This window comes from Lithobates pipiens, unplaced genomic scaffold (genome assembly GCF_037356315.1).
Source record: "Lithobates pipiens isolate NorthernLeopardFrog02 unplaced genomic scaffold, aLitPip1_a1.2 Scaffold_13, whole genome shotgun sequence".
Lineage (NCBI taxonomy): Eukaryota > Metazoa > Chordata > Amphibia > Anura > Ranidae > Lithobates > Lithobates pipiens.
The window spans coordinates 81,400,690-81,426,656 of NW_027507718.1; the positions used below are offsets into that span (position 1 = coordinate 81,400,690).

General features: G+C 46.2%; 1 protein-coding gene and 1 long non-coding RNA gene across 3 annotated transcripts in view; one reads left to right on the forward strand and one right to left on the reverse strand.

Moving 5' to 3' along the window:
• LOC143974134 (antiviral innate immune response receptor RIG-I-like) overlaps positions 1-25,967 on the reverse strand; it is a 114,340-nt gene that overhangs the window by 3,412 nt on the left and 84,961 nt on the right. For both annotated transcript variants that reach the window (XM_077475248.1, XM_077475249.1), the window contains 2 exons: positions 17,397-17,567; positions 16,283-16,434 (listed from right to left, as the gene is read on the reverse strand). In XM_077475248.1, coding sequence (XP_077331374.1) covers positions 16,283-16,434; positions 17,397-17,567 — 323 coding nt within the window. The remainder of the gene's footprint in view (positions 1-16,282; positions 16,435-17,396; positions 17,568-25,967) is intronic.
• Positions 7,043-7,892, forward strand: LOC143974135 (uncharacterized). The gene is made up of 3 exons (XR_013272173.1): positions 7,043-7,114; positions 7,374-7,518; positions 7,616-7,892. It is a non-coding gene; the product is annotated as an uncharacterized LOC143974135 (long non-coding RNA).

Below are 25,967 nucleotides of genomic sequence, written 5' to 3' on the forward strand. Positions count from 1 at the left end.
TGCTTTTTACAGAAATTAAGAAAGAAAGGAATTTGTTTTGGCAGATTTATACTTACCTTGGTGGATGCAGCATCGGTCCGGTAGTGGGGGCAGTGGACAGTATCATTTTTATGTATTTTTTTTTTACAATTTAATTTGTTTTTCATTTTTTTCACAATGCTTTTTGGGGGGAGAGGTGAGGAGGGAAGCCAGCTACAGGGGGACAAGGGGGGGTGGAGGAGGAGCACACAGCGGGGTGGATGAGGAGGACACAGGGGTCTGAAGAACACGGGGGCTGAAGGAGGACGTCAAAACGTCACTTCCGCCTAATGCTCTTAAAGGGACATTTTGTTTTTTTTAAATTACATAAAATTATTTTTTTTATTGCATTTTAGTGTAATTCTGAGATCTGAGGTCTTTTTGACCCCAGATCTCATATTTAAGAGGTCCTGTCATGCTTTTTGTTCTATTACAATGGATGTTTACATTCTTTGTAATAGGAATAAAAGTGACCCCTTTTTTTTTCTTTTAAAAAGAACAGTGTAAAAATTCTAAATAAAAAGGTAAAATAAGAAAAAAAAAATTTTTTTTTTTTAAAAACGCGTCCGTCCCACTGAGCTTGCATACAAAAGCAAACGCATATGTGAGCAGCGCCCGCATATGAAAACGCTGTTCAAACCACACATGTGAGGTATTGCTGTGATTGTTAGCACGAGAGCAATAATTCTAGCCCTAGACCTCCTCTAACTCAAAACATGTAATCTGTAGAATTTTTTAAATGTCGCCTATGGAGGTTTTTAAGGGTAAATGTTTGTCGCCATTCCACGAGCAGGCGCAACTTTGAAGCATGATGTGTTGGGTATTTACCCGGCGTAACATTATATTTCACAATATAAAAAGGAAAATTGGGCTAACTTTACTGTTGTCTTATTTTTTAATTCAAAAAAGTGTTTTTTTTCCCAAAAAAGTGCACTTGTAAGACAGCTGCGCAAATATAGTGTGACAATAAGTATTGCAACAACTGCCATTTTATTCTCTAGGGTATTAGAAAAAAATATATATAATGTCTGGGTGTTGAATAAAATGCTTTTAACTTGTAAACACCAAATCTCAGAAAGAGGCTCGGCCCTTAAGTGGTTAATAGCCATTTAAACCCCTTTGTGTCAACTTGTGTTATCATGTTATCAGGCCAAAATCACCAGGGTATGTAAACTTTTGGTCAGGGTAATTTGGGTAGTTTCTGTTGTGATTATGATTTAAAAGAGTAAACACAGTTGATTGATAATAAATGTCTTCAGCCAAACACTAACCATGAGTGGAAATAGGATTTTTATTACAGCTTACCTGTAAAATCCTTTTCTTGGAGTACATAATGGGACACAGAGCCTTAAGTAATTACTTCGGTTATAGGCCACCTTCAGGCATTGACACTGGTTATACCCAATCAAGGAAGTTCACTCCCTATATAATCCCTCCTCCTTCCAGGAGCACATTTTGTAGCAAAGCAATATACTTAAATCCTAAAAAAAGAGGGAGGGGGGCCTCTGTGTCCCATGATGTACTCCAAGAAAATGATTTTACAGGTAACCTGTAATAAAAATCCTAATTTTCTTTATTGACATCATGGGACACAGGGCCTTAAGTAATTACTTAATGGGACATCCCATAGCAATGCTACTTGAGGGGAGGGAGACACAACCCGGAGGGTACCTCCAGACTTGAATACCTATACAGCTGCCTGTAGCACACTGCACCCAAAGGCGATATCCTTATACTTCCTTACATTCAGCTGATAACATTTTGTGAATGTATGCCCTGAAGACCAAGTTGTGGCCTTACAGATCTGAGCCATGGAGGCCTGATGATGCACTGCCCAAGAAGCACTAACCGCCCTGGTAGAGTGGCCTTAACTTGAAAATGGGGAATCTTACCTCTTAAATCATAATTTTGAATTTTGAATTGTAACTTGCCAAATCCACTTAGCGACAGTGGATTTCGACTCTGACTGTCCTTTCTTGGCAGAATAAATAAGACATCAGTCTTATGAATTTGAGCAGTTGCCTTTAAATAGATTTTCACTGCTCTCATCACATCAAGACAATGTAGTGACTTTTCTTCCCTGGAACATGGTTTTAGAAAAAACAATGGCAGGACAATGTCTTAGATCAGGTGGAAACCTGAAACCACGTTTGGTAAAAAACCTGAATGAGGGCGTAACACCACTCTGTCCTCATGAATAATCAAATATGGCTCTTTACAAGAAAGAGCAGCCAATCCCGAAACCCTCCTTGCTGAGGATATAGCAACCAAAAACTACCAACCTGCTTGTCAGAAGGACTAGGGGAATATGTTGTATTGGTTCAAATGGCTGTTTCTGTAACACAGACAAAACTAAGTTCAAGTCCCAAGGGTTAGAGGGAGGTTTGACGGGCAGAATAAGCCACGTCACGCCTTGTATAAAACCCCAGATTAAAGAATGAGTAGCAAGTGGTCTTTGAAATAAGACCGATAAAGCTGAGATTTGGCCTTAAATAGTACTCAAGGCCAATTTCATTTCTACCTCTAATTGTAGAAAGGCAAAAATTCTGCCTATGATATATCTCTGAGGGTATTAACCCTTGAATTCATACCAGGAAACATAAGCCCTCCCGACTCTATAGTTCTGGAAGCTGGCTTCCTTGCATTAATCAGGGTAGAGATAACTGACACGGAAAGCTCACGTTTCTTCAGAGAGCGTGTTTCAATAGCCAAGCCGTTACATTTAGAGACCGTAAGGAAGGATAGAATATCGGTCCCTGTGAGAGCAGATCTGGCCATAGTGGAAAGGACCATGGGTCCTCCACTGTCATCTTTACGATTTCTGCATACCATCCATGATCTTCTGGGCCATGCTGGTGCCACCAGAATTACCGGCTTTCTTTCCAGCTTGATCCTGCAAAGTATAGGCAGCAACTGAATAGGGGGGATGCATAGATCAGTGAGAACTAATCCCATGGGGTCACCAACGCATCCGTTCTGCATTTGAATGGATCCCTTGTTCTGGCCACAAAGTTGGCTAATGAATAAATGAAACTGCTTCGAATGAAGCCGCCATGGTTCCTAGCAACCTCATGCAAAGGCAAATGGAGGGATCGCCTGACTATCCGCACCAACTCTCTTAAGGAGTTGATCTTTGCCTGAGGCAAGAACACCTTTTTCTGGGCTGTGACTATGATCAAACCCAAGTACTCCAGCTTTTTTATCGGTATTAAGGAAGATTACTCTAGGTTGAGAATCCAAACCAAACCTTTTAGATAGTTGGTTATAGTGTGTACGCCAAAGAATGATGTGGTCCAAGGCACCAAAAGTAATTGGCCTCTATCCCAAATTTTAGACAAAGAGAAAGGAAACTGGTCAGCGGGACTTTAAACGAGGTCAATCACTATATAAAGTAAACATGTAGGATATAGAACAGTGTTGCTTTTATGGGTTCCAACAAAGAAGGGGGAATTTGAGTAAGAGATGTATACCAAGAAGCAGTCTTAAAGAACATTATACCATGTAAAATCACGCATAACAAATTGAATACCATAAAAATGCATTTACAGAATCGCATACACGCAGGGTATGCTGAAAGCTGCATATAAATATTGACACCATGGTAGTAAGCATAACAAAGTAAAAACCGGTCTTGCACAGCGTGGGCCACTGGAAGGGCTGAATGATGTTACAAAGTCTAGAGTAAAACAAAATAAGACTAAGGCCGCGTACACACGGGCGGACTGTTCGCCCAACCTTGTTCGGCAAACAGTTTCATCAAACAGTCCGCTCAAAATTTGCATGAGCGGACTTGCCCACACACGAGCGGACTGTTTGACGAACAAGGTTGGGCAAACAGTTCGCTCAACTTTTGAAATGAACGGACTCGCCCACGTAAGGCGGAGGCAAATCCGCCCATTTCGAGCGCGTGTACAGGTAGGCGGGGCCCGCGAAGGAGACGTCGCGGGCTCCGCCGCCTGGAATGGGCTTAAAGGGGAACCCCAACGCCGAAAAAAATCGGCGTGGGGGTTCCCCCCAAGTCCACACCAGACCCTTGTCCGAGCACGCTACCCGGCCGGCCAGGAAAGGGGGGCGAGCGAGCGCGCCCCCCCTCCTGAGCCGTACCAGGCCGCGTGCCCTCAACATGGGGGGTGCCTTGGGGAAGGGGGGGCCGCGCGGCCCCCCCACCCCAAAGCACCTTGTCCCCATGTTGATGAGGACAAGGGCCTCTTCCCGACAACCCTGGCCGTTGGTTGTCGGGGTCTGCGGGCGGGGGGCTTATCGGAATCCGGGAGCCCCCTTTAAGAAGGGGGCCCCCGGATACCGGCCCCCCACCCTATGTGAATGAGTATGGGGTACAATGTACCCCTACCCATTCACCTGTGAAATAAAGTACAATAAAAAACACAACACAGAGAAAAAATATTTTATTGCACAGCTCCGGGGGTCTTCGGGGGTCTTCTCGCCGGACTCCTCCGCTATGTGTGTGTAGCTCTTTTGCTAGCGGAGGAGTCCGGCTTTCTTCCTCCCCGCCGCCGGCCTCTTCTCCCGACTTCGGGGGTCTTGTCCCCCTCTTCGGTTCTTCTGCCGGGCCACCGCGCCTGGTCCGGTGGCCCGGTCTTCTGTCGCCGTCTTCCGTTCTTCTGTCGCCGCCTTCGGTTCTTCTGCCGGGCCACCGCGCCTTCTTGTAGCTCTTTTACAGGCGGTGGCCCGGTCTTCTGTCGCCGCTGTCGTCGCCGCCGCCGCCGCCTTCCGTTCTTGTTCTTCTTCTTGTTCTTCTTCTTCTTCTTCTCCTGGAGATGTTGACTCGACGAGCTCTCCGGCCGGAATGCCAGGGACACGCTCCGCTGCCACTTATATAGTGACAATGGGGCGGTGTCACATGGTATATGTCACATGGGTTGGTCACATGGGTTGATGTCACATGGGGACTATGACATCGTAAGGGGGCGGGGTCACCATGTGACCAACCCATGTGACATATACCATGTGACACCGCCCCATTGTCACTATATAAGTGACCGCACAGCGCGGCTCTGGCATTCCGGCCGGAGAGCTCGTCGAGTCAACATCTCCAGGAGAAGAAGAAAAACAAGAAGAAGAACAAGAACGGAAGGCGGCGGCGGCGGCGACGACAGCGGCGACAGAAGACCGGGCCACCGCCTGTAAAAGAGCTACAAGAAGGCGCGGTGGCCCGGCAGAAGAACCGAAGGCGGCGACAGAAGAACGGAAGACGGCGACAGAAGACCGGGCCACCGGACCAGGCGCGGTGGCCCGGCAGAAGAACCGAAGAGGGGGACAAGACCCCCGAAGTCGGGAGAAGAGGCCGGCGGCGGGGAGGAAGAAAGCCGGACTCCTCCGCTAGCAAAAGAGCTACACACACATAGCGGAGGAGTCCGGCGAGAAGACCCCCGAAGCTGTGCAATAAAATATTTTTTCTCTGTGTTGTGTTTTTTATTGTACTTTATTTCACAGGTGAATGGGTAGGGGTACATTGTACCCCATACTCATTCACATAGGGTGGGAGGCCGGTATCCGGGGCCCCCTTCTTAAAGGGGGCTCCCGGATTCCGATAAGCCCCCCGCCCGCAGACCCCGACAACCAACGGCCAGGGTTGTCGGGAAGAGGCCCTTGTCCTCATCAACATGGGGACAAGGTGCTTTGGGGTGGGGGGGCCGCGCGGCCCCCCCTTCCCCAAGGCACCCCCCATGTTGAGGGCACGCGGCCTGGTACGGCTCAGGAGGGGGGGCGCGCTCGCTCGCCCCCCTTTCCTGGCCGGCCGGGTAGCGTGCTCGGACAAGGGTCTGGTGTGGACTTGGGGGGAACCCCCACGCCGATTTTTTTCGGCGTTGGGGTTCCCCTTTAAGCCCATTCCAGGCGGCGGAGCCCGCGACGTCTCCTTCGCGGGCCCCGCCTACCTGTACACGCGCTCGAAATGGGCGGACTTTCCGAGCGGGAACAGTCCGCTCATTTCTAAAGTACAGCGGACAAGCCCACACACGGGCGGACTGTTCGCTCAAACACAGTTTCAGCGGACAGTTTTTCGGAATTTCCGAAAGACTTTGTCCGTCCAACTGTCCGCTGAAACTGTCCGCTGAAAGCCCACACACGAGCGGACTGTCCGCCCAAACACTGTTCAGCGGACAAGGTTGGGCGAACAGTCCGCCCGTGTGTACGCGGCCTAAGTGGTCTGGTGCACCAATTGTTGCCACTTATTGTCACTTGGCATATAAAGGGGAACCAGGGGTACATTTTTATATGCCCCACGGGCACACTTGCACCGCGTAGGGAAGGCACTATTCCCTCCCTCCACCACAATTCCCCGTTTTTCAATATAAAAAAAAATGTGGTTCCCATTTAGGGGTGGAATCGCATGGGTGCATGCGTTTTTTTTGCCAAATTCTAAACTGTTATTAATATACCCTTATAGGGATGCAACCATTTAGCAGTCTGCAAAGTATGTTCCAATCGCATGTTTGCAATCCACGATAGGCCTAATTGCCTAATTGTGGTTTTATTATACTTTATATTTTCTCAACTTTCAGGACTTACTCATGCTATATATATATATATATATATATATATATTTTTTTTTTTTTATACGTTATTTCAATCCACCATATTTTGTTCATAGCACCCTGTTCCACATGGTAGGGTTTGCTTAGTGTGTGCATTGAATTTTGGGCCGTTTGCTTGTCTGTTCCCTGGGAGCTGCGATGCGATTTTTGGCGCCCCTCCCTCTTCCACCTGTTCCTTTCCTCCCCCATTTGTGGTGGATGGAGATGGTGATTTGGGCGGGTGCTCCCCATCGCATCGGAGCCACTTCACCGCTCGGTGTGTGCGACACCTTTAAGACGTCTCACCGCAAGAGCAGGTTTTTCTTTCCAGCTAGGCTGACATTGGGGAGGTACCTGAGCCTGTATGGGTGGATTTTTTCATTCTGGCATGGATGCCTCCCTCCTCTTGCCACGCCCCCATGTGACACTGGGCGGGACACATTGTATCAGCTGAGAGCAATTAAAATTCGCCTCACTTGGTGTTTTTCTTTCTGGCAACACCTCATATGCAAGCATTCACCTGTTGATTCTGGTTCCCCATTTCCTTGTGAACCAACAAGGTAAATCACCATAGGTTTCACTTATACTTTCAGCACTTTGTTCTTCCTTCTTTTTCGGTTCCTTCACTATCTCACTTAGGATATTTTTTTTCTTTTCTATTTTTTTTTTCTTTTTCTCTTTCCCATTTGGTGGTTTTTGAGTATCTGTTTTCTCATCTATGCTTAGTTCTTCCCTTCATCTGACCTTGTGTATGGGCTTTTCACACTCTATCAATACAATACCATACATTCAATATATATTATTGATCTCAATTCACAGAATTATTGGCTCACCATCACCCACAATAGCACATTTACCCTGGTGAATGTACAGTGCTCCCTGCTTGTCCATGTATCTCTACCACAGCTCCCATGGCAGACCTGTTTAACGGCTCTGATCCTCTGTTCACATCTATGCAACTGACGTGAGTACCTATAGGGATGTCCATCCTGTCCCTTACACATTATTTATTTCTATTACTCAGTTACAATATTATACCATATGATTATGTTTCCCTATAGATCACCATTGCATCCACCCCTGAAGAGTTGGTATACCCCAACGAAATGCGTCGGGCTGACATAGATGCATGATGTCCATACAAATGATTTTATGTCTTATTTTGTTTTACTCTAGACTTTGTAACATCATTCAGCCCTTCCAGTGGCCCATGCTGTGCAGGATCTGTTTTTACTTTGTTATGCTTACTACCATGGTGTCAATATTTATATGCAATTTTCAGCATACCCTGCGTGTATGCGGTTCTGTAAATGCATTTTTATGGTATTCAATATGTTATACGTGATTTAACATGGTATAATAAAATGTTCTTTGTTAAGACTGCTTCTTGGTATACATCTCTAACTCAAATTCCCCCTTCTTTGTTGGAACTCATAAAAGCAACACTGTTCTATATCCTACATGTTTACTTTATATAGTGATTGACCTAATTAAAAGTCTCACTGACCACTTTCCTTTCTCATAGTGCGTACGCTATGCTCCAAATGAGCCACTGACTGATCTATTGGTAATAGATCATCTAGGTACGCAACGACTGTTATGCCCTGTGCCCTTAACCTCGCTAGAGGTGTGTCCAGCACCTTTGTGTACACCTGGGGTGCTGTGGCTAGCCTGAAGGGCAGGGCTACAAAATTAAAATGCTGCTATTCTAATTTGAACCACAGAAACTTTTGGTGAGCGGGAAATATAGGGACATGCAAATATGCATCCCTGATATCAATTGATGCCAGAAGTTCTCCTCCTAGAAGGAAAGAAACTACTGACCTGATCGTCTCCAAGGGAAAGAATCAGAACTTCAGGAACTGATTTCGATTTTTTAGATCTAGAATGGGTTTGACATCTCCATTTGGTTTGGGTACCATAAAAAGGTTTGAATAAAACACCAAACCTTGCTCTTTTGTGGGGATCTGGATGATCACCCCTTGAGAGATTAATCGGTCTAGTGCCTGAAACAGAGATTGTCTTTTCTCTGGATCTTTGGGAACGCTTGACTTCAGCTTGTACCCCAGTGTTACCATGGAGATGACCCATCTGTCCTGAATTTCTTCTTTCCAGACTTCTGAAAACTGCAGAAGTCTTCCTCCCACCTTGGTGAGGTGGGTTGCCTCTTTATGATGAGGCTTTAGGATTCTGGCTTGCAAGTTTCCAACCCCAGGACTTCTTTTGAGTCTGGGTCTGACTCTGAGATTTTCCTCTAGAGTGACAGTGGAGGCTGTCGCCCCTGCCTAGAGGTGGAAGCCCCTGGCATAGGGGAAAGAGCCCGTTTAAATGCAGGGCGTTTATACTTTCTTTTGACTGGCAAAAGGGTACTTTTCCCCACTAGAAATTGTTTGGATATATTTGTCCAAGTCTTCTCCAAATAGTTGCTCCCCATGAAAAGGGAGCCCAGTTAGGAGGTATGTACATGGTGCTTCAGCTGACCAAAATTTTTTAACCAGAGGATTCTACGCATATGCACAAGCATAAGCATAAGGCGGGATGCCTGGTGAATAGAATTTTTAATAGCATCTATGGCAAAGCATAATGCTTTTGTAAGTTCAGCCAAATCCTGAGCTTGTTGTGCAGGAAGCTCTCTAAGGACCTGTTTAAATTGGTCCTTTAGGGATTGACAGTCACCTATTACAGCGACTGCAGAGTAATGGCACCTGCCATGGAAAAAGTAGATTTTAACAGGGATTACAACTCTATCTGTTGAATCCTTTAAGCATCTGTGCATTGTCTATAGTACAAGTTGGCCTTTATTCAAATTGGAAATCGTAGCGTCAACTGCTGGTATTTTCCATCTTTTGGAGAATTTCTACTCCAGGGGATAGAGATTTGCAAACCTCCACTATGTGGAGAAGCATAGGTTGATTGTTTTCAGCTCGAGCAGATTGATCGGCAACTTGGATTCCTCCGCCGACCAGAGGCCCTGAGTCGACTGAACTCCCATCCCTCCACCCCAGCCGGAAAGGCTGGCGTCCGTTGTGATCACTGTCCATTTCAGAGGTAGGAACGACTTCCCGGACTGAAGTACTGGGGACCTCAGCCACCAGATCAGGGAATCCCTGAATAACTGGCTCACCTGGATCTGTTGATCCAGGGACAACGGATATTTGTCCCATTTTGTCAAAATCTCCTTTTGCAGGACTCTGGTGTGGAACTGGGCATATTGTACTGCCTCGGAGGAGGCTACCATGAGTCCCAGGACTTGCATGCAGAAGCGTAGCGATGACCACTTGCGGTTCATCAGCAGTTTTACCGCAGCTCTTAAAGTCTGCAGCTTGTCTGAAGGGAGAAATACTCTTGCTTCCATGGAGTCCAGCAGCAAGCCTAGGTACTCCAAATGCTGAGTCGGTACGATCACCGACTTTTTTAGGTTCAACAGCCACCCAAATTCCTGCCGGGTCTGCATGGTGATCGTCACATCCTCCTATAACTCTGAGGTGGAAGATGCTCTCAGGGGGAGATCGTCTAGGTAACCCACGATCGCGATCCCGCGTTGCCGTAGCAATGCCAAAACAGGAGCCAATAATAAAGACTCTAAGGGGTGATGCCAAACCAAAAGGGAGAGCCACAAACTGGTAGTGGGCTTCCCCGACTGCAAATCACAGAAACTTTTGATGCCACAGGCATATGGGTATGTGCAGGTACGCATCCTGGATGTCTAATGACGCCAGGGAGTCCCCTTGATGGAGTGCAGCGACTACTGAGCGAACTGATTCCATTCTGAACCTTTGTACTTTCCCAAATTAATTGAGGGCTTTTAGATCCAAGATTGGATGTACCCCTTGCTTCTTGGGGACTACAAACAGGTTTGAGTAGAAACCGTGAAAACGTTCCGATTCTGGAACAGGTACTATCACCCCACGATTCAGCAGGTCCCTTACCGCCCCCAAGAGGGCCTCCCGGAGAGCCTGGAGTACGGGTATGCTGGAGGGGAAGAATCTATTTTGCGGCCAAGAGAGGAACTTTATCTTGTAGCCGGAGGAAATCAGATCGCAGGCCCACTGGTCGGACAGCCGAGAGGCCCAACGGGCTGCAAACTCCCAAAAGGCGATCCCCCCCACCCGTGGCGGGTGGGGGGCAAACCTTCATGCAGTAGCACTTTTGCTTGCAGGCTTGTTAGGCTTGCGGTTTCAGGGATGCTTTTGTCCTTCAGTGGTCATCCTGTCGGGCTGGGAATGTTTGGTTGAAGCTCCAGGCGGACGAAAAAGCTGCTTGTGAGCGGAAAATTATGTCCTTGCCTACGGCGTGGCTCCTTAGCCTTCCTGGCCTGGGGAGTAGAGTACACTTACCACCTGTGGCATTTTTAATAATGTCATCCAAAGAGGCTCCAAAGAGCCGGTGACAAAGGAAGGGAAGATCCGTCAGGGCTTTTTTGGATGCCTGGTCAACAGACCAGCATTTCAACCAAATCAGGTGCCTCAGCACTACTGCTGACACTGAAGCTGTGGATAACAGAGGAAGGGTATCCAGGGCTGCATCACAAACCTACTTAAGGCCTTGCACTAGTTGGTCTGTTAGTTCCATGCAGACAGGAGAAGCCTGTTGCTCTCCAAATTTGCGGTGCAACAGTTTTGCCCACTCAGTAAGTCTCTGTGACACAAGTGCGGATGCCAGTACTGGTCGTATTGCTGACCCCAGAACCGTAAACAAGGAACGAGCCACTGCCTTGGCCTTCCTGTCCGTGGGATCCTTGAATGCAGGACTCTTCTCTACCGGGTTTGTGGTTACTTTGTTTAACCTGGATACTGGGGGGTCCACGACCAGAGGAGCCGATCACTTTTTGAGAAGGCTCTCCTCAAAGGGGTAACGCACCGCCATGTATTTGGAGACCGAAAAGGTCCATTGCGGTTGACTCCATTCCTTGTAACTTAACTTGTCAAAATAAGTTAGATACGGGAACACCTTAGGTGAACAGGCTGGCTTACGGGACCCAAAAGGGACCACTACATCAGCAGAGGGATGCTGAATCTTCAGGGTGTCACGCACAGCTGTGATAAGTGCTCCAACAAACGCTTTATCGCGCACGGACCCAGACAGGGACTCATCCTCACTGTCCGAACGGTTCTGGTCATCTGAAACGACAGAACAGGGGTCACCAGCCTCAGCAGGGCCCGAGTCTGCGTCAGAGCTCTCCCCAGAGGATTGGGGGGCAGAGGGCGCTTTTTAGCACCTTTGCGCCCACGCACCGCCTCCATCTTGGTAACGAACGAATTGAGGACTGCCGACAAAGCGTCCAGGGGCACTGCACATTCAGCAGGTGAACCGATTGCAATTGCCTGGATTTTGGGGGAAGAAACAGCAGTTTCTGAAGCCATGCTGACCCTTCCTTGTCTGCCACCTGATGGGGACTTAGGTGAGGGTCCCACCCTCCTAACTGCTGCTGGCTGAGGGGCTCTTTCCCGCAGGACTCACCACCCTGACTGGTTTTGCGCTGTCCAGCAAGTAGTGCCTGTGTTTCTTGTCAGCTCCCAGATGCATAGGAAATAACAATGTGTCATCCGGAACTGCTGCTTATGTCGCTGAAACCGATCTACAGTGTGCTCAGGCTCAAAGAAAATGTCCGCCGAGCATCCAGTATAAGGACATAAAGCACAGAGAAAATGTCCACCGGACTACAGGAAAGCATGCTGCCCCTAGAGACTGACCAAAAAAACATGCTCAGGCTTCAAAAAAATGACCGCCGGGCATCCTGTATAAAGGACAAAACCACAGGGAAAATGGGCGCCAAGCTATAGGAGGGCATGCAGCTCCTTGCCCTCACCTAAGATGGCCGCTGAACACTGAATACCATGAGGGACAGTTACAGAAAATGGCAGTGAACAGTGCTGCAGGGATCACAGACACAGCCTCAACAGACACCCCCCCCCCCCCCCAGGGAGAGAAAAACACACATCAGGCCACAGCCCCAGGTGAGAGCCCCCCTGGAGAGCCCCTGCACAGGACACAAACACCGCTCAGTAGCCACATGCAGCATCCCCGACAGGGAGGAGAGAAGAGAGGGAGGTGAGGGACCCCCGAATCGACCTCCCAGGGAATGCCCAGTTGCTCAGCCCCACCAAAGCAGGGAGAGCTGTACTTACCAGTCCTGCAGAGCTGGGAGACATTCCATCACAGACCCACTCTCCGATCAGTACGGGGTGGCTGCTGGCCCGGCACACTGTGACGCAGACATCAGTAGCATGGTCATATGTGTGCCCCGGAGCATTAAAGCTCACGACCACCTCTGGAGCTGAGGTACATCATGGCCGAACCAGCGCGGAGCTCTGGTCTGCACACTGGGGAGACTACAAGGATAAGGGTATCCAGCCTGTCACCCAGCCGGCTGTTGATAGCAGATCACAGGATCTATAGTCTTCCGCAAAAAGCAAAGCGCCTGCAGAAAAAAAAAAAATCCGGACTGATGGGCCCGCGTAGTTCCTAGGTCCTTCTCCTGGCAAAATAAAACTGAGTGCTGCATGGCAGGCTGGGGGGTTTTTACCTAAGGGACCACCCCTTGGGCGGAACTAAAAGTTCTGTGTTTTTCATAACATGTTATGCCTAGTCTTCTCCTAAAGGTTGTTGTGGCGTAACAACCCAATGGCTAAGAGAGGAGCTGTGTCAGTCGGTGAATATAAGAGAAATTCTGCTCCTTTTTACAATTAAAATGTTCCCGCGCTTGTGTGTGGCGTTTTCAGGTCCAGAGACCCAACATGGGGGGGGGGGGGAGCAGGGACCCATCCAGCAGCAGGCACAAACAACAGTTAAATCAGCCACAGTAAAACAATTAGCGATATTAGTGGGACCTCTGCACCCCCCCGCAGCTGGGGGAGGGGTAAAGTAAGGGGGGTACAGCGCTGCTGTCCTCTGAACCCTCTGATCCCATCAGGGGAAGGAAGAAAACATTTTTGCAGATTTCTTTACAGTGAAGACAACAGAGTAAGGTATGTGCATAGACTCCCTCTAGTGGAGATTTTAATACCCAAGTGTCTCCCCTTACCTTCTTATCCCCGCCAAAGGATTTGCTGAATTAACAGACAATCCAGTCTTCGCCCTTCATGGCGGGCTGCGTTTAGCAAACCTTCAAAGAATCTGGGTTCCAACTCCCTGGGACCTGTAAAAGCACCCCACCCAGAAAGCTAGCTAATGTAGCAAGACCAATGCCCTGGGTTCCTGGGGTCGAGCCCTTCAAAGAGAGGCGTTACAGGCAAAACTTTGTGCTTTAGATACGAGGCCCCGGGTGCCATCCTTTTAGGCCTTAGTGGCAGTTAGGAAGGATCTGGTCTTTATGGAGGCTATTTAAATCCAGTATGGATCCCTCTAGTGGAGCTCCTCAGAGCATATCTTCACTCATGACGACACTGGCGAAAAAACTGATGTGCTCCTGGAAGGAGGAGGTGTTATATAGGGAGTGAACTTCCATGATTGGTTATAACCAGTGTCAACACCTCAAGGTGGCCTATAACCCATTAAGTAATTACTTAATGCTCTATGTCCCATGATGTACGATAAAGAAAGAAATGTTTTTTGTGTTATTCATATTCTCTGAAAAATGGCCAACAAATCAAATTCTGCCAGGGTATGTAAACTTATGAGCACAACTGTATATGATGACCTGCCTTGACTTTACACTGACAGTGGATGCACAAGGGAAAAAATGGTAGCTGACCCCCAACCATGCCTGTGCAATCACTGAGTGGGTAAAGCTTTTAAGATAAGATAATCTGCCATTTTGCCCATTTGAGGTCACTGGAGTTATCAGTAAATACCCACTGCTTTAGAGGGCAGGCAGATGCAGTGCTGGTATATGGGTGAAGGATCTCCTTGCAGCCATGAGTCGCTGCAGTCAGAAATTGAATCCCATTCTCCAGTGTGTGCAGCAGTGAGTGTGGATAGAAATAAAGTATTTGCACCTGTCTTTTTTTTTTATTGAATGAACATACGAAAATTATACAACATTTCAATGTAACATTTGAAAGCATTAAGGTACAGAAAGAAAAACCATTCAGTTTTTTTCAAAATAGGTTATAGTAATAGTTAAAGTGGTTGTAAACCCTTTACAACCACTTTTTACTACAGGCAAGCCTATAATTAGGCTTACCTGTAGCTACACTGGATATCTCCTAAAACTGCACGTCATCAGCACATGCACACTTAAGCAAACTGAAGCAATGGCACGTACGTTGCTTCTGTTAGGCTGTGTCGTTACTGGCGGCTCCCACGCAGAGACGTAATTGCAGGTCTGGCCAATCACAGTACCGGAGTCACGATACCCTGAAGTAACCCCCGGAGCAGTAAACGAGGACCGCTGTGGGGGCTTCGATCTCAGGTAAATAATTAATTATGCCTTTGTCTTGCAGGTTTTTTTTTTTTTTGGGGATTTATTTTTTAGGGTTTACAACCACTTTATAGAGTCAATTAGTATTTGTCCCTTTCAATGTATGTCATTATTGAATGCTCCCTCCCAAGATTAGCCCAAGATGGCACTTGGCCAGTGTATGCTATGAAAATGCTGAGGCAGGGTTGGGAAAAGGAGGGGGGGGGGGGCAAGTGCAATTGTAGTGCCAGAGGGGACTTGGGTGTACTATAGCAGTGTTTCTCAACTCCAGTCCTCAAGGCGCCCCAACAGGTCATGTTTTCAGGCTCTCCAATATTTTGCACAGGTGATTTGATCAGTTTCACTGCCTTAGTAATTGCCACAGCTGTTTCATCTGAGGAAAATCCTGAAAACATGACCTGTTGGGGCACCTTGAGGACTGGAGTTGAGAAACACTGTAGTATAGTACCACCAAAATTTGATCTAGGGCCTGAAGACCTCTTTTAGCACAGACTCACATTATAATACAGCAGCTCACTACTCGCTGCTGTAAACTCAGTGCTCACTGCTGTAAACAGAACTGGCAGAGGAGGTTTTCCACGATTGATTCTTCTGCCAGGCTCTAATAAATTACATCTAATGCAGATCCCGACACAGGAGGTGAATGGTGAAAGACCTCCTCTGCTTGCCATGTTTACAGGCGAGGTGCTGTTTTAGAATGTGAAATTGTCAAACTGCTGAGACAAAGTCTACAGACTGCCAGGATACAGACTGTACCCTTTAACTCAAGTACATACAGGGAAACCAGAGAGATGCTGCAACAGATTTTGAACTCTCCAGTTTTAGTAAATATAGACTTATGTGTAACAAACCAGGAGGGTGCAATTTGGCATTTCCACCCTGGGCACTGAAGCCCAGTTCTGTGTTTACAAGTGACAGTCTACCTCTCCTGATGGCCCACGGAGCTCTCCCTGCTGCTGACACCCCCACTGGATGATCTAAATGCTGCTGAAAGTGAGAGAGGTGAAGTCACAAATGAGTGTGCACTCAGTGCACTATGTATGGAAACAAACTACGGCTACAGGAAGTACTAGACTGCCCTCCTGGCTTTAATTAGCAAGGTCTCTTTAAGACCCTCCCCCGGTGCACTTTGGACCCACAATTTTTCGTGCCACATTGCCATATTATAAATGAGAAGTGCCTCCTTTAATGTTTTTTCCTAGGATGTGGCATATAAGTTAGCTCGGACACCATATTACCTTAGATTAAAAACCATACAATACTATATACTAAACTTATCTTCATATACCTCATACATATGCTAATTAGACTTGGGATAATACACTTTTCAGATTTACCACAATATTAATACTACTGCAAGTGTTACCTGTTTTATAAATTCAGTTCTGTCCTTCTTTTGGAGCACAGCAACTGCATTATTCATTAAATCCTCATGTAGCAAATTAATCTTTTCCTTTTCAGCTTGCTCATGCTTGCTAGTAATAAGGTAACACTTGCTGTCCTTGGCTCTTCCTCGACCTGTGTGATATAAATATGAATACTAGTCACAACATTTGTGAAATATTGCCCTAACTTCTGGGATCCTCTACTGCAGGGGTCTCCAAACTTTCTAAACAAAGGGCCTGTTTACTGTCCTTCAGACCTAAGGGGGACCAGACTGTGGGCATTGGGAGCAGAAAAGGTCCTTATGTTAGTGTAAATAAACAATGCCCCATCTTTGGTGTTGGTAGGAGGAATAGAGCCCCATTGTTGGTGTCATTGGGATGAAATTGTGTCCCATCTATGATGTCATTGGGAGGAATTCTGCCCCTTCATTGGTGTCAGTGGGGTGGGATTATGCCCCATTGTTGGTATCAGTGGATGAAAATAGTGCTCCAAGGGCCAGATAGAAGCAAGTGTGGAGACCACTGCTCTACTGCATAAAAAAGATAGGTAAAAGCCTATCCTGTGACTATTCTAACAACCAGGGAAAATTAAACTAGCATAAATGAAAGATTTAAGAGAAATAACAATTGAAGGAAAGAAAACAGAGGACTAGAAAACAATGATAAATGAAGAAAGCATAGAAGACAGACTATATATATATATATATATATATATATATATATATAGGGTTATACAGATTACAGTAGCATGCTGGAGAATCAAAAAATAGGCCGTGGCCACAAAATCAGCTTAATGAGGATTCTTTGATAAAGCCAAACTATTTAAAGACCAACTCCAGGCAAAAAAAAAAAAAATTCTCCTTCAAGGGTTAGATACATGTTATATCTAGGTTTGCATGAGGTGCGAGGGTCTCTCCAGCTGTTCGACTGGTCCTACAAAGCAGTGGCACAGTCAAAACAGCAAATCACTGGGGGTTCATGGAGGGGAAACCTCACACACCAGCTGCACTGGATTTCAATTTTCTGCCTTATTCTGAACTCTGTAAATAGGTGTATAAAATATAGACGATATGTCTTTCCATTTAATAACTGTACCTCTGACTTGGATCATCTTGGTAACATTGCCAACATAGTCATAGAGAAGAACCAGATTACATGCTGGAATATCTATGCCCTCATCAGCCACGGATGTAGCTATTAACAACTTGTTGTCTCCTGAGTTTTTAAATGTGTCCAGGGCTCCTTTCTGGCTTGGAAGGGTCATTCCTGAAATTGAAAGGTACACAAACATCATAATTGATACATCAATTATTAAAGTGGAGCTGTCACTCTGCAACAAATGTACAGACTTACCTAATAATGCAAAATTCAGTAACCCATATTAAAGTGGTTGTAAACCCTTACAAACCATTTTGACCTACAGGTAAGCCTAGATTAAGGCTTACCTGTAGGTCCAAGCAATATCTCCTAAACCTATATGGTTTATGAGATAGTTGCCCGAAAACGAAAACGGGCACCGCTGTCTACGGCGCATGCGTAGACAGAGGCGCGCAGGCGCACTGAGCACGGCATTCCCAGCGACGGAGCTACCGCGCATGTGCTTCGCCGAATGACAGCGGCGGAGCTGCGAGACCTCACCAACAAGATGGATGCGGCGGACTACAGGGGACAGCGGCGACTTCGCTGGCTCCTGTGTCAGGTAAGTGACACATAATGGGCTACTATGCGATGCATAGTAGTCCATTATGCTTTGCCTTTGCAGGGAATGAAAGAGGAAGTAAACTCATCAGGGTTTACTTCCTCTTTAACCAGTCAGCCAGACTGACTTCTAAACTGCACCCCATTGAAATCAGTTTTTTCCTGCACCTTACAAATCGCGCATTTAAAGGCTTGACAAATTATCTTTGAATCTAGGAGCCAGATAAAGTTAGGAGATGTTTTTTTTTTTTTTTTATTACTTGACTACTGGGCAATTTCACCCCTTTCTGCCCAGGCCATTTTCCAGCTTTCAGTGCTGTCATACTTTGAATGACAAATGCGTTGTTATGCAACACTGTACACATTTGACATTTTTATCCTTGCTTTTCATACAAAGAGTGTTTTTAATTTGGTGGTACTTAATCTCCACTGGGCTTTTTATTTTTTGCTAAACCAAAAAATAAAAAAACTTTTTCTGCATGTCTGTTACAAAATTTTGCAACTAAGTAATTTTTCTTCTTTACTGATGTGGGGCGAGGAGGCTTCACTGATAAGCACTGATGAGGCAGGATTGAAGGGCACCGATATGCTGTACTGATTGTTACTGATGAGGAGACACTGATGAGGGGGCATTGACTGGCACTGATAAGCAGCACTAATGGGCACTGATTTGCTGCACTGATAATCAGTGGCCTGATTATCAGTGTAAATGTTCCCTGCTGTAACAGCAATGAGGAAAGGAAATGCCTATATCCAGCATGTTTACATGTGATTAGCTGTGATTGGACACAGCTGATCAGATGGTAAAGGACCACTGTGATTGGCCCTTTATCCCGATCTATGATCAGCTGTGTCCGAAGGACACAGTGATCACAGAGCAGGCCCGATCCACACCACCTTGGGGGCATGGGTATTTGGAAGGATGTCAATAGACATCCTCCCAGAACTGGACAACCACGCTGTAGCCGTCCTTCAGCTATAGAGCAGTCGACAAGTGGGAGGCGGGTGGCTGACAAAAACCCAGATGCCAAGATGCAATTTCTAGTCGCCATAGTGACATGGCGCCTGAGATTTGTTGAGACCTGATTTAAAGTATCTAAAATCAAAACCTTTTTTTAAAAAACCCAGTTGCTCAATTGCCATCTGTATCCTATTGGGCAGATTTTCTTTCACTTCTTGTCCTGTAGGCATTAAGAGCTGTGATGGAATCCCCTCTTTGGCAGTTGTCACCAGAACAAAAGTTCCCATGGGAAAATATACCCTCTATTTAAAATCTCAATTTCTCATCTTCTTCAGTCCTGGTCAACAGAACAAAAAATGAGGGAGAATCTTCTCAGTGGGGACACAGTAATAAAAAACTCAACTGGGGAGCTAACCATTCACTACTCTCCAAAACTAATGCCGTTTACACACTGTCGGAATTTCCAACAACAAATGTTCGATGGGAGCTTGTTGTTGGAAATTCCAACCGTATATAGGCTCCATCGGACATTTTTAGTCGGAATTTCCAACAAACAAAATTTTAGATTTGGACCTCAAATTTTCCAACAACAAAATCCACTGTCGGAAATTCGGATCGTGCGTACACAATTCCAACGCAAAAATGTCCACGCATGCTTATATTCAAGTAGAAGAGCCGCACTGGCTATTGAACTTTGTTTTTTCGTGGCTTGTCGTACGTTCTTGACATTCGGAATGTCCAACATTTGCGTGACCGTGTGTATGCAAGACAAGTTTGAGCCAACATCCGTCAGAAAAAAAACATGGATTTGTTGTTGGAATGTGTGATTGTGTGTACGTTGCATTAGAGTCTGACTTTAGATATACCTAAACCTATTTTCCAAAAACTGCTATGGCAACATTCTAAAGGCACACAGGGATTAGACCTTTTTAGTGACGGTTTTAGCTGGAAAGCCTCACCCCATGGTGAGAGATACTATAGCTACCCAGTGGCGTCACTAGGGTTGTTGTCACCTGGTGCAGTAAAACATGGTGTTACCCCCCCACCAACTATAGTCACCCCTCAGTACAGACCCCTTGTCCTAGAGGCGATTCAGTTCGCATTGTGCGCTATACAAGTATTTCATTCATTCACCCCTCTCTGTCAGTGTCAGTCACCCTCTAAGAATAAACCCCCCAGGACCAACGACCCCCTCCTCCAATAGTACAGACCCCCTCAGGACAAACCATCCCCCTCCTCCAATAGCACAGACCCCCTCAGAACAAAACAACCCCCCTCCATTAGTACAGACCGCCCTCGGGACAAACCAACCCCCTCCATTAGTACAGACCTCCTTTCAGGACAAACCACTACCCCCTCAATTAGTACAGACCCCCATTAGTACAGACCACAGGACAATCCACCCCCTACATATAATATAGTTTTTGTCCAGCAGCAACCCCCCCCACTCCCTTTACTGCAGTAGCTCAGGGGGTTCAGGTACATGGAACACCCGGGTGGTTGCTGGAGAGGACAGTGTGCAGCCATGCCACCTGGGTGGAGAACAGATCGTGACAGGCTTGGCTGGGCTGGGCAGCAGCGCAGGAGACAAAGTGAGACACAGAGAGGAGGAGAACACATGGCAGGCACGCCCACGGGGCTGGAGGTGGATTTCCAGTTGAAGAAAAAAAACTGCCAAAAGTAGTTTCCTCACCCTCGGGATGGTGTCCCCCCTGTAGTGAAAGGCACCCGGGTGCGTACCGCCCCCCCCCCCTGCCCCCCCTGTAGCTACCAACATTGGGTACCTTTGAGGCTCCATCTAGCCGAATCTTAGTTATGTAGTTAGTCAAAGACACAAGTCCATCTAGTTCAACCACTAGAATAATGAATAATTAAATCATACCCACAGTTGATCCATACGAAGTAAAAAAAACCCTATAAAGCATGGTCCGTTTGCTCCAGCAGTGAAAAAACATTCCATATTTTCAGAGCTCCTACTGTGAAGAAGCCTTACCGCATGTGGGGGTTAAATGTCTTTTCCTCCTGACGTAAAGAGTGCCCTCTTGTCCTTTGTAATCACCAATTCTGCGCCAAGTTTACTATATTTACTTATTTATATACACATGGTGAGGTGATCATATCTCCTTGAATTTCCTCTTCTCATTAGAGAATGAATCCAGCTCAGCTAATTTTTCCTCGAAGCTGAGATCTTTGCAATTGTTGGTCTCTTTAGCAGAATACTGAATTTAAGAGTCCAAAAAGCTCAAATCAGCCCACAGTGAGAGGTGTAAGGAAAGGTGAGTCAAAGGCCTCATGCTCTGAGATGTAATAGGTCTTTCCAAATGATGTTGAGGAGTCAGGTCATAGTTTTGGTAAAAGACAGGCAAAGCTGGTCAGGAACTTGTAGGTCAGGAAGTTCCTCTGGATAAAAGAGATGCTGAGGGGTACCATGAGGGGCTGCACATAACCCCAGTGCAGGGAATGTTTCTCAGGAAGGGAATGATGATAGTGAACAACTCCAATGCCCCCATTTAAGTGGGGTGTGCCTTCATATAGATGGCATTAAAGAGAGGTTAACCAACCTCTGGCTTCCAGCCCTGCAGGCTGATTAAGAGTCAGGCTCTCTGAGGGTCTGTGATAATCTACAGCCAAAGCCTACACATTAAAGCAGGAGCATGATCTGGCCACCTGTGGCATTGTTGATCATATGGTAAGGAGTAAATAGACAATGTCCTATGAAGGCTAGGCAAGTCAGGAACTTCTTGGATGTAGCATCAGTATCCCATCCACTTAGTTAAAGTGCTCTGTGCATCTGTACAGACATTAGAGCTGCACGATTCTGGCCAAAATGAGAATCACAATTTTTTTGCTTAGAATAAAAAGATCACGATTCTCGCAATGTTAAATCTTTCACATTATACCAAAAAAAAGGGCTAACTTCTCAGGTTAGGTTTTTTTTTTGTTTTTAATTCATTAAAGTATTTTTTTCCAAAAAATTGCATTTGAAAGACTGCTGCGCAAATACAGTGTGACATAAAATATTACAACAGCCACCATTTTATTCTCTAGGGTGTCTACTAAAAAATATATATATATATAATGTTTGGGGGTTCCAAGTAATTTTCTAGCAAAAAAAAAAAATATTTAAACTTGAAACCAACAAATGTCAGAAAAAGGTTTAATGTTTAATTGGTTAAACTTTTTTCACTTGCACACAAAGGGGGTTATTTACGAAAGGCAAATCCACTTTGCGCTACAAGTGCACTTGGAAGCACAGTCGCTGTAAATCTGAGGGTTAGATCTGAAATGAGTGGAAGCTCTGCTGATTTTATCATCCAATCATGTGCAAGCTAAAATGCTGTTTTTTTTTTTCCTTGCATGTCCCCCTCGGATCTACAGCGACTGCACTTCAAAGTGGATTTGCCTTTCGTAAATAACCCCCAAAGTCTATTCCATTGACAAATTGTTACAATGTTTATACTTAAGTTCAACTGATAAAGAAAGAATGTTTTGATTCTTGGCAGACTGCCCAGTTGTTCTCTTCCTTTCTTTTGATGGTTGTGGCTTCAGAAGAGCAGAGAGAATTCTTTTCATAGAAAGAATTGTGAAACACTTTAGTCAAGATCGCGATAACGATTCTTGACGATTAATTGTGCAGCTCTAACAGACATCAGTCCCATGCGAGACACACATTTAGATGCTTTTAATAAACCATCACAACAAAGAGCAAGGCTTTAGACATTTATTCCATCCTCTCTATGAAAAGTAGAGGAATATTTTTTTTGAAGAAGTCAACCAATTTAGACACTGACAGATTAAAGTATTTTCTAAAATGGGATGGAGGATAAGACCGGCCATTTCAAATTGGGATTTAAAAAGGGATTCTGTCTGTCAGTGAGATTCGCAAAGGTGAGCATTCCCTCAACCAATCTAGTGGTCTTCCTGTTAAGGAGAGTCGCTGATGTATCCATCATTTTTCAAATGCCCTCTCAAGGGAAAAATGTATCCATCCTCTCAGGTAGGGCACAGAACCTTCAAGGTGCTTCAATTCTTACAGAGGAAAAATCAACCAACTGTGTAGTAAAAAGGTCTGTGCAGCTGTAGGAGCCCTAAAAGACCCAAGGTTTGGAATAGCAGGCTGTATCTCCAGATGCAAGGTAGAGCAGAAGTCTGACACAACCCCACCTTAAACCGGAGATGACAGTAGTGCCTTAAGAACTGTGACTTCAGACATATATGTTTGGGACTCTAAATGTGAGCCAGAGATAGTAACAGGGGCCAAAGCTCAGCCTGTTCTAAGGTCTTTGGAGGTTCAGAGATAGACTGCAGGAAAAAGCACTAAAGTGCACTTAAAGCCACTAGGTGCAGTATGGCCCAGTATTTGAGCCTATATGGCCAAAAAGTCCCAAGTGCACATAGACATCCCTGTTGACTTGAGGAAGGTCTTGCCCAATGGAGCTGAGGAAGATGGATAATGATGATGACCCTATAACAATAGAAGTTCCTGTGAAGCTTGGGGAGGACTCGACCAATGGAGCTAAAGAAGACTGATAATGATGATGACCCTATATCAATAATGTTCTCAGTTTCCGAATTACAGGCATCAGTCCCTTGTAGGGTTACTGGGTAAATACCCTAGAACCACTAAGGGAGTATGGGCTTAGGTCAACCATGTTAGCAGGACTGTTCTTTCAGTATTTTTGCAAAGACAAGTTGCTTCTATGCAGCAATGCAAGGCCTTTGGTACTCACAAATCCAGGTAACTGGTGCTGATAAGGGTTAATGGTGGCCAGAGGTGATCAAGTCACTGTAGGCATGCAGGGGAAACAGACCAGAGGTTAAAGATCCATGTGGTGCTGCAGAAGCAGCAGCAGGATGGTGCCCCATTTTAGACTGAATGGTGGGAAAGAAAGCTTTGTCGCTCAACCCAGCAGATGACATCAGCACAAGCAGATGACATCAGCCTTAACCCTTACCATCATAAACTGGTGGTGGCATGAAATTTAAACAGACGCTCAGTTGTGTAAATGAAGAAGTAGTTCCCAGTGCTTAAGCTGGATTGGCTTTACACACTAGGGCTGTGCCATGGAGATGGAAAATGCTCCACAACCAACACAGTACACTGTTTTGTGTAGCTGCTGTATAGAGACCAGTAGGAGAAGCAGTGTACAGTGCCTTGAAAATCTATTTATATCCCTTGAAATTTTCTACTTTTTGTAGAATTTTTATATGTTTATGTTACAACCAAAAACTTGAATGTATTTTATTGGGATTTTATGTGATAGACCTACACAAAGTGGCACATAATTGTGAAGAGGATAAATGGTTTTCATTTTTTTTTTTTTACAAATAAATATGTGACAAGTGTGGCGTGCATTTGTATTCAGCCCCCCTGAGTCAATACTTTGTAGAACCACCCTTTGCTGCAATTACAGCTGCAAGTCTGGATTTAGGTCTGGACTTTAAATGGGCCATTCTAACACATGAATATGCTTTGATCTAAACCATTCCATTGTAGCTCTGGCTGTATGTTTAGGGCCGTTGTCCTGCTGGAAGGTGAACCTCCACCCCAGTGTCAAGTCTTTTGCAGACCAACAGGTTTTCTTCTAAAGCCCCGTACACACGATCAAACAATCCGGTGGAAAAGTCCGGCGGACTCAAGTCCGGCCGACAATCCGCCCGTGTGTGGGCTCCGACTGACTTTTTTTACCCAAAAGTCAGACGGCCTAAGAAAGTAGTTTTGCACATCAATCTGTCCGCCGGACTCGCATTTCTGCGGACAATACGGCCGTGTGTGTGCTAGTCCGGCAGACAATACGGCCATGTGTGTGCTAGTCTGCCGTACTTTTGAAATGAATGTACTTTTCCCGCCTGGAGAAAAGTCCGCTCATTTTGAGCGTGGCTCCAGGTAACCGGGACCAGCGAAGGAGGTATCGCTGGTCCCGTCACCTGGTATGGACTTAAAGGGGAATCCCTACGCCGAAAAAAACGGAGTGGGGGTCCCCCCCCCCAGGTCCATATAAGACCCTTATCCGAGCACGCTACCCGGCCGGCCAGGAAAGGGGGTGGGGACGAGCGAGCGTCCCCCCTCCTGAGCCGTACCAGGCAGGCCGCGTGCCCTCAACATGGGTGGTGCCTTGGGGAAGGGGGGGCTGCGTGCCCCCCCACCCCAAAGCACCTTGTCCCCATGTTGATGAGGACAAGGGCCTCTTCCCGACAACCCTGGCTGTTGGTTGTCGGGGTCTGCGGGCGGGGGGCTTATCGGAATCCGTGAGCCCCCTTTAATAAGGGGGCCCCCAAATCCCGGCCCCCCACCCTATGTGAATGAGTATGGGGTACAATGTACCCCTACCAATTCACCTGTGAAAAAATTTTAAAAAACACAACACACAAAGGTTAAAATAGTTTATTGCACAGCTCCGGGGGTCTTCTTCCGTCTTCGGGGGTCTTCTTGCCGGACTACTCCGCTATCCTCTGCTCTTTTGCTAGCTCTTTTACTAGAGGAGGAGCCCGGCTTTCTTCTTCGACGCCGTCCTCTTCTTCCGACTTCGGGGGTCTTGTCACCCTCTTCGGGGGTCTTGTCCCCCTCTTTGGTTCTTCTTGCCGGGCCACCGCGCCTTCTTCTAGCTCTTTTACAAGTGGTGGCCTGGTCTTCTGTCGCCGCTGTCTTCTGGCCTTCTGTTCTTCTCTTCTTGAGCTGTTGCCTCGTCGCTGTCCCTGGTCACAATGACAGGGACGGGGCATGCGGCGACTTATATAGGGACATCGCCGGATGATGTCCCCGCCCATTATGATGTCACAGTCCCAGAGGATGATCACCAGCTATGAGTAAGCACTAGCCTTAGTGCGAAACGCATCAGCTGTTAGCATCTTTTGCTGTGATGTCATTTGCTGTGTCCTAAATATTATTTGAATAAAGCATCGTTTTAGCATTGGAGTGCGGCCGTCCAGAGCTCTGTCATTATCCACATTAATGGCTTTCTTCTTGCCACTCTTCCATAAAGGGCAGATTTGTGGAGTGCATGACT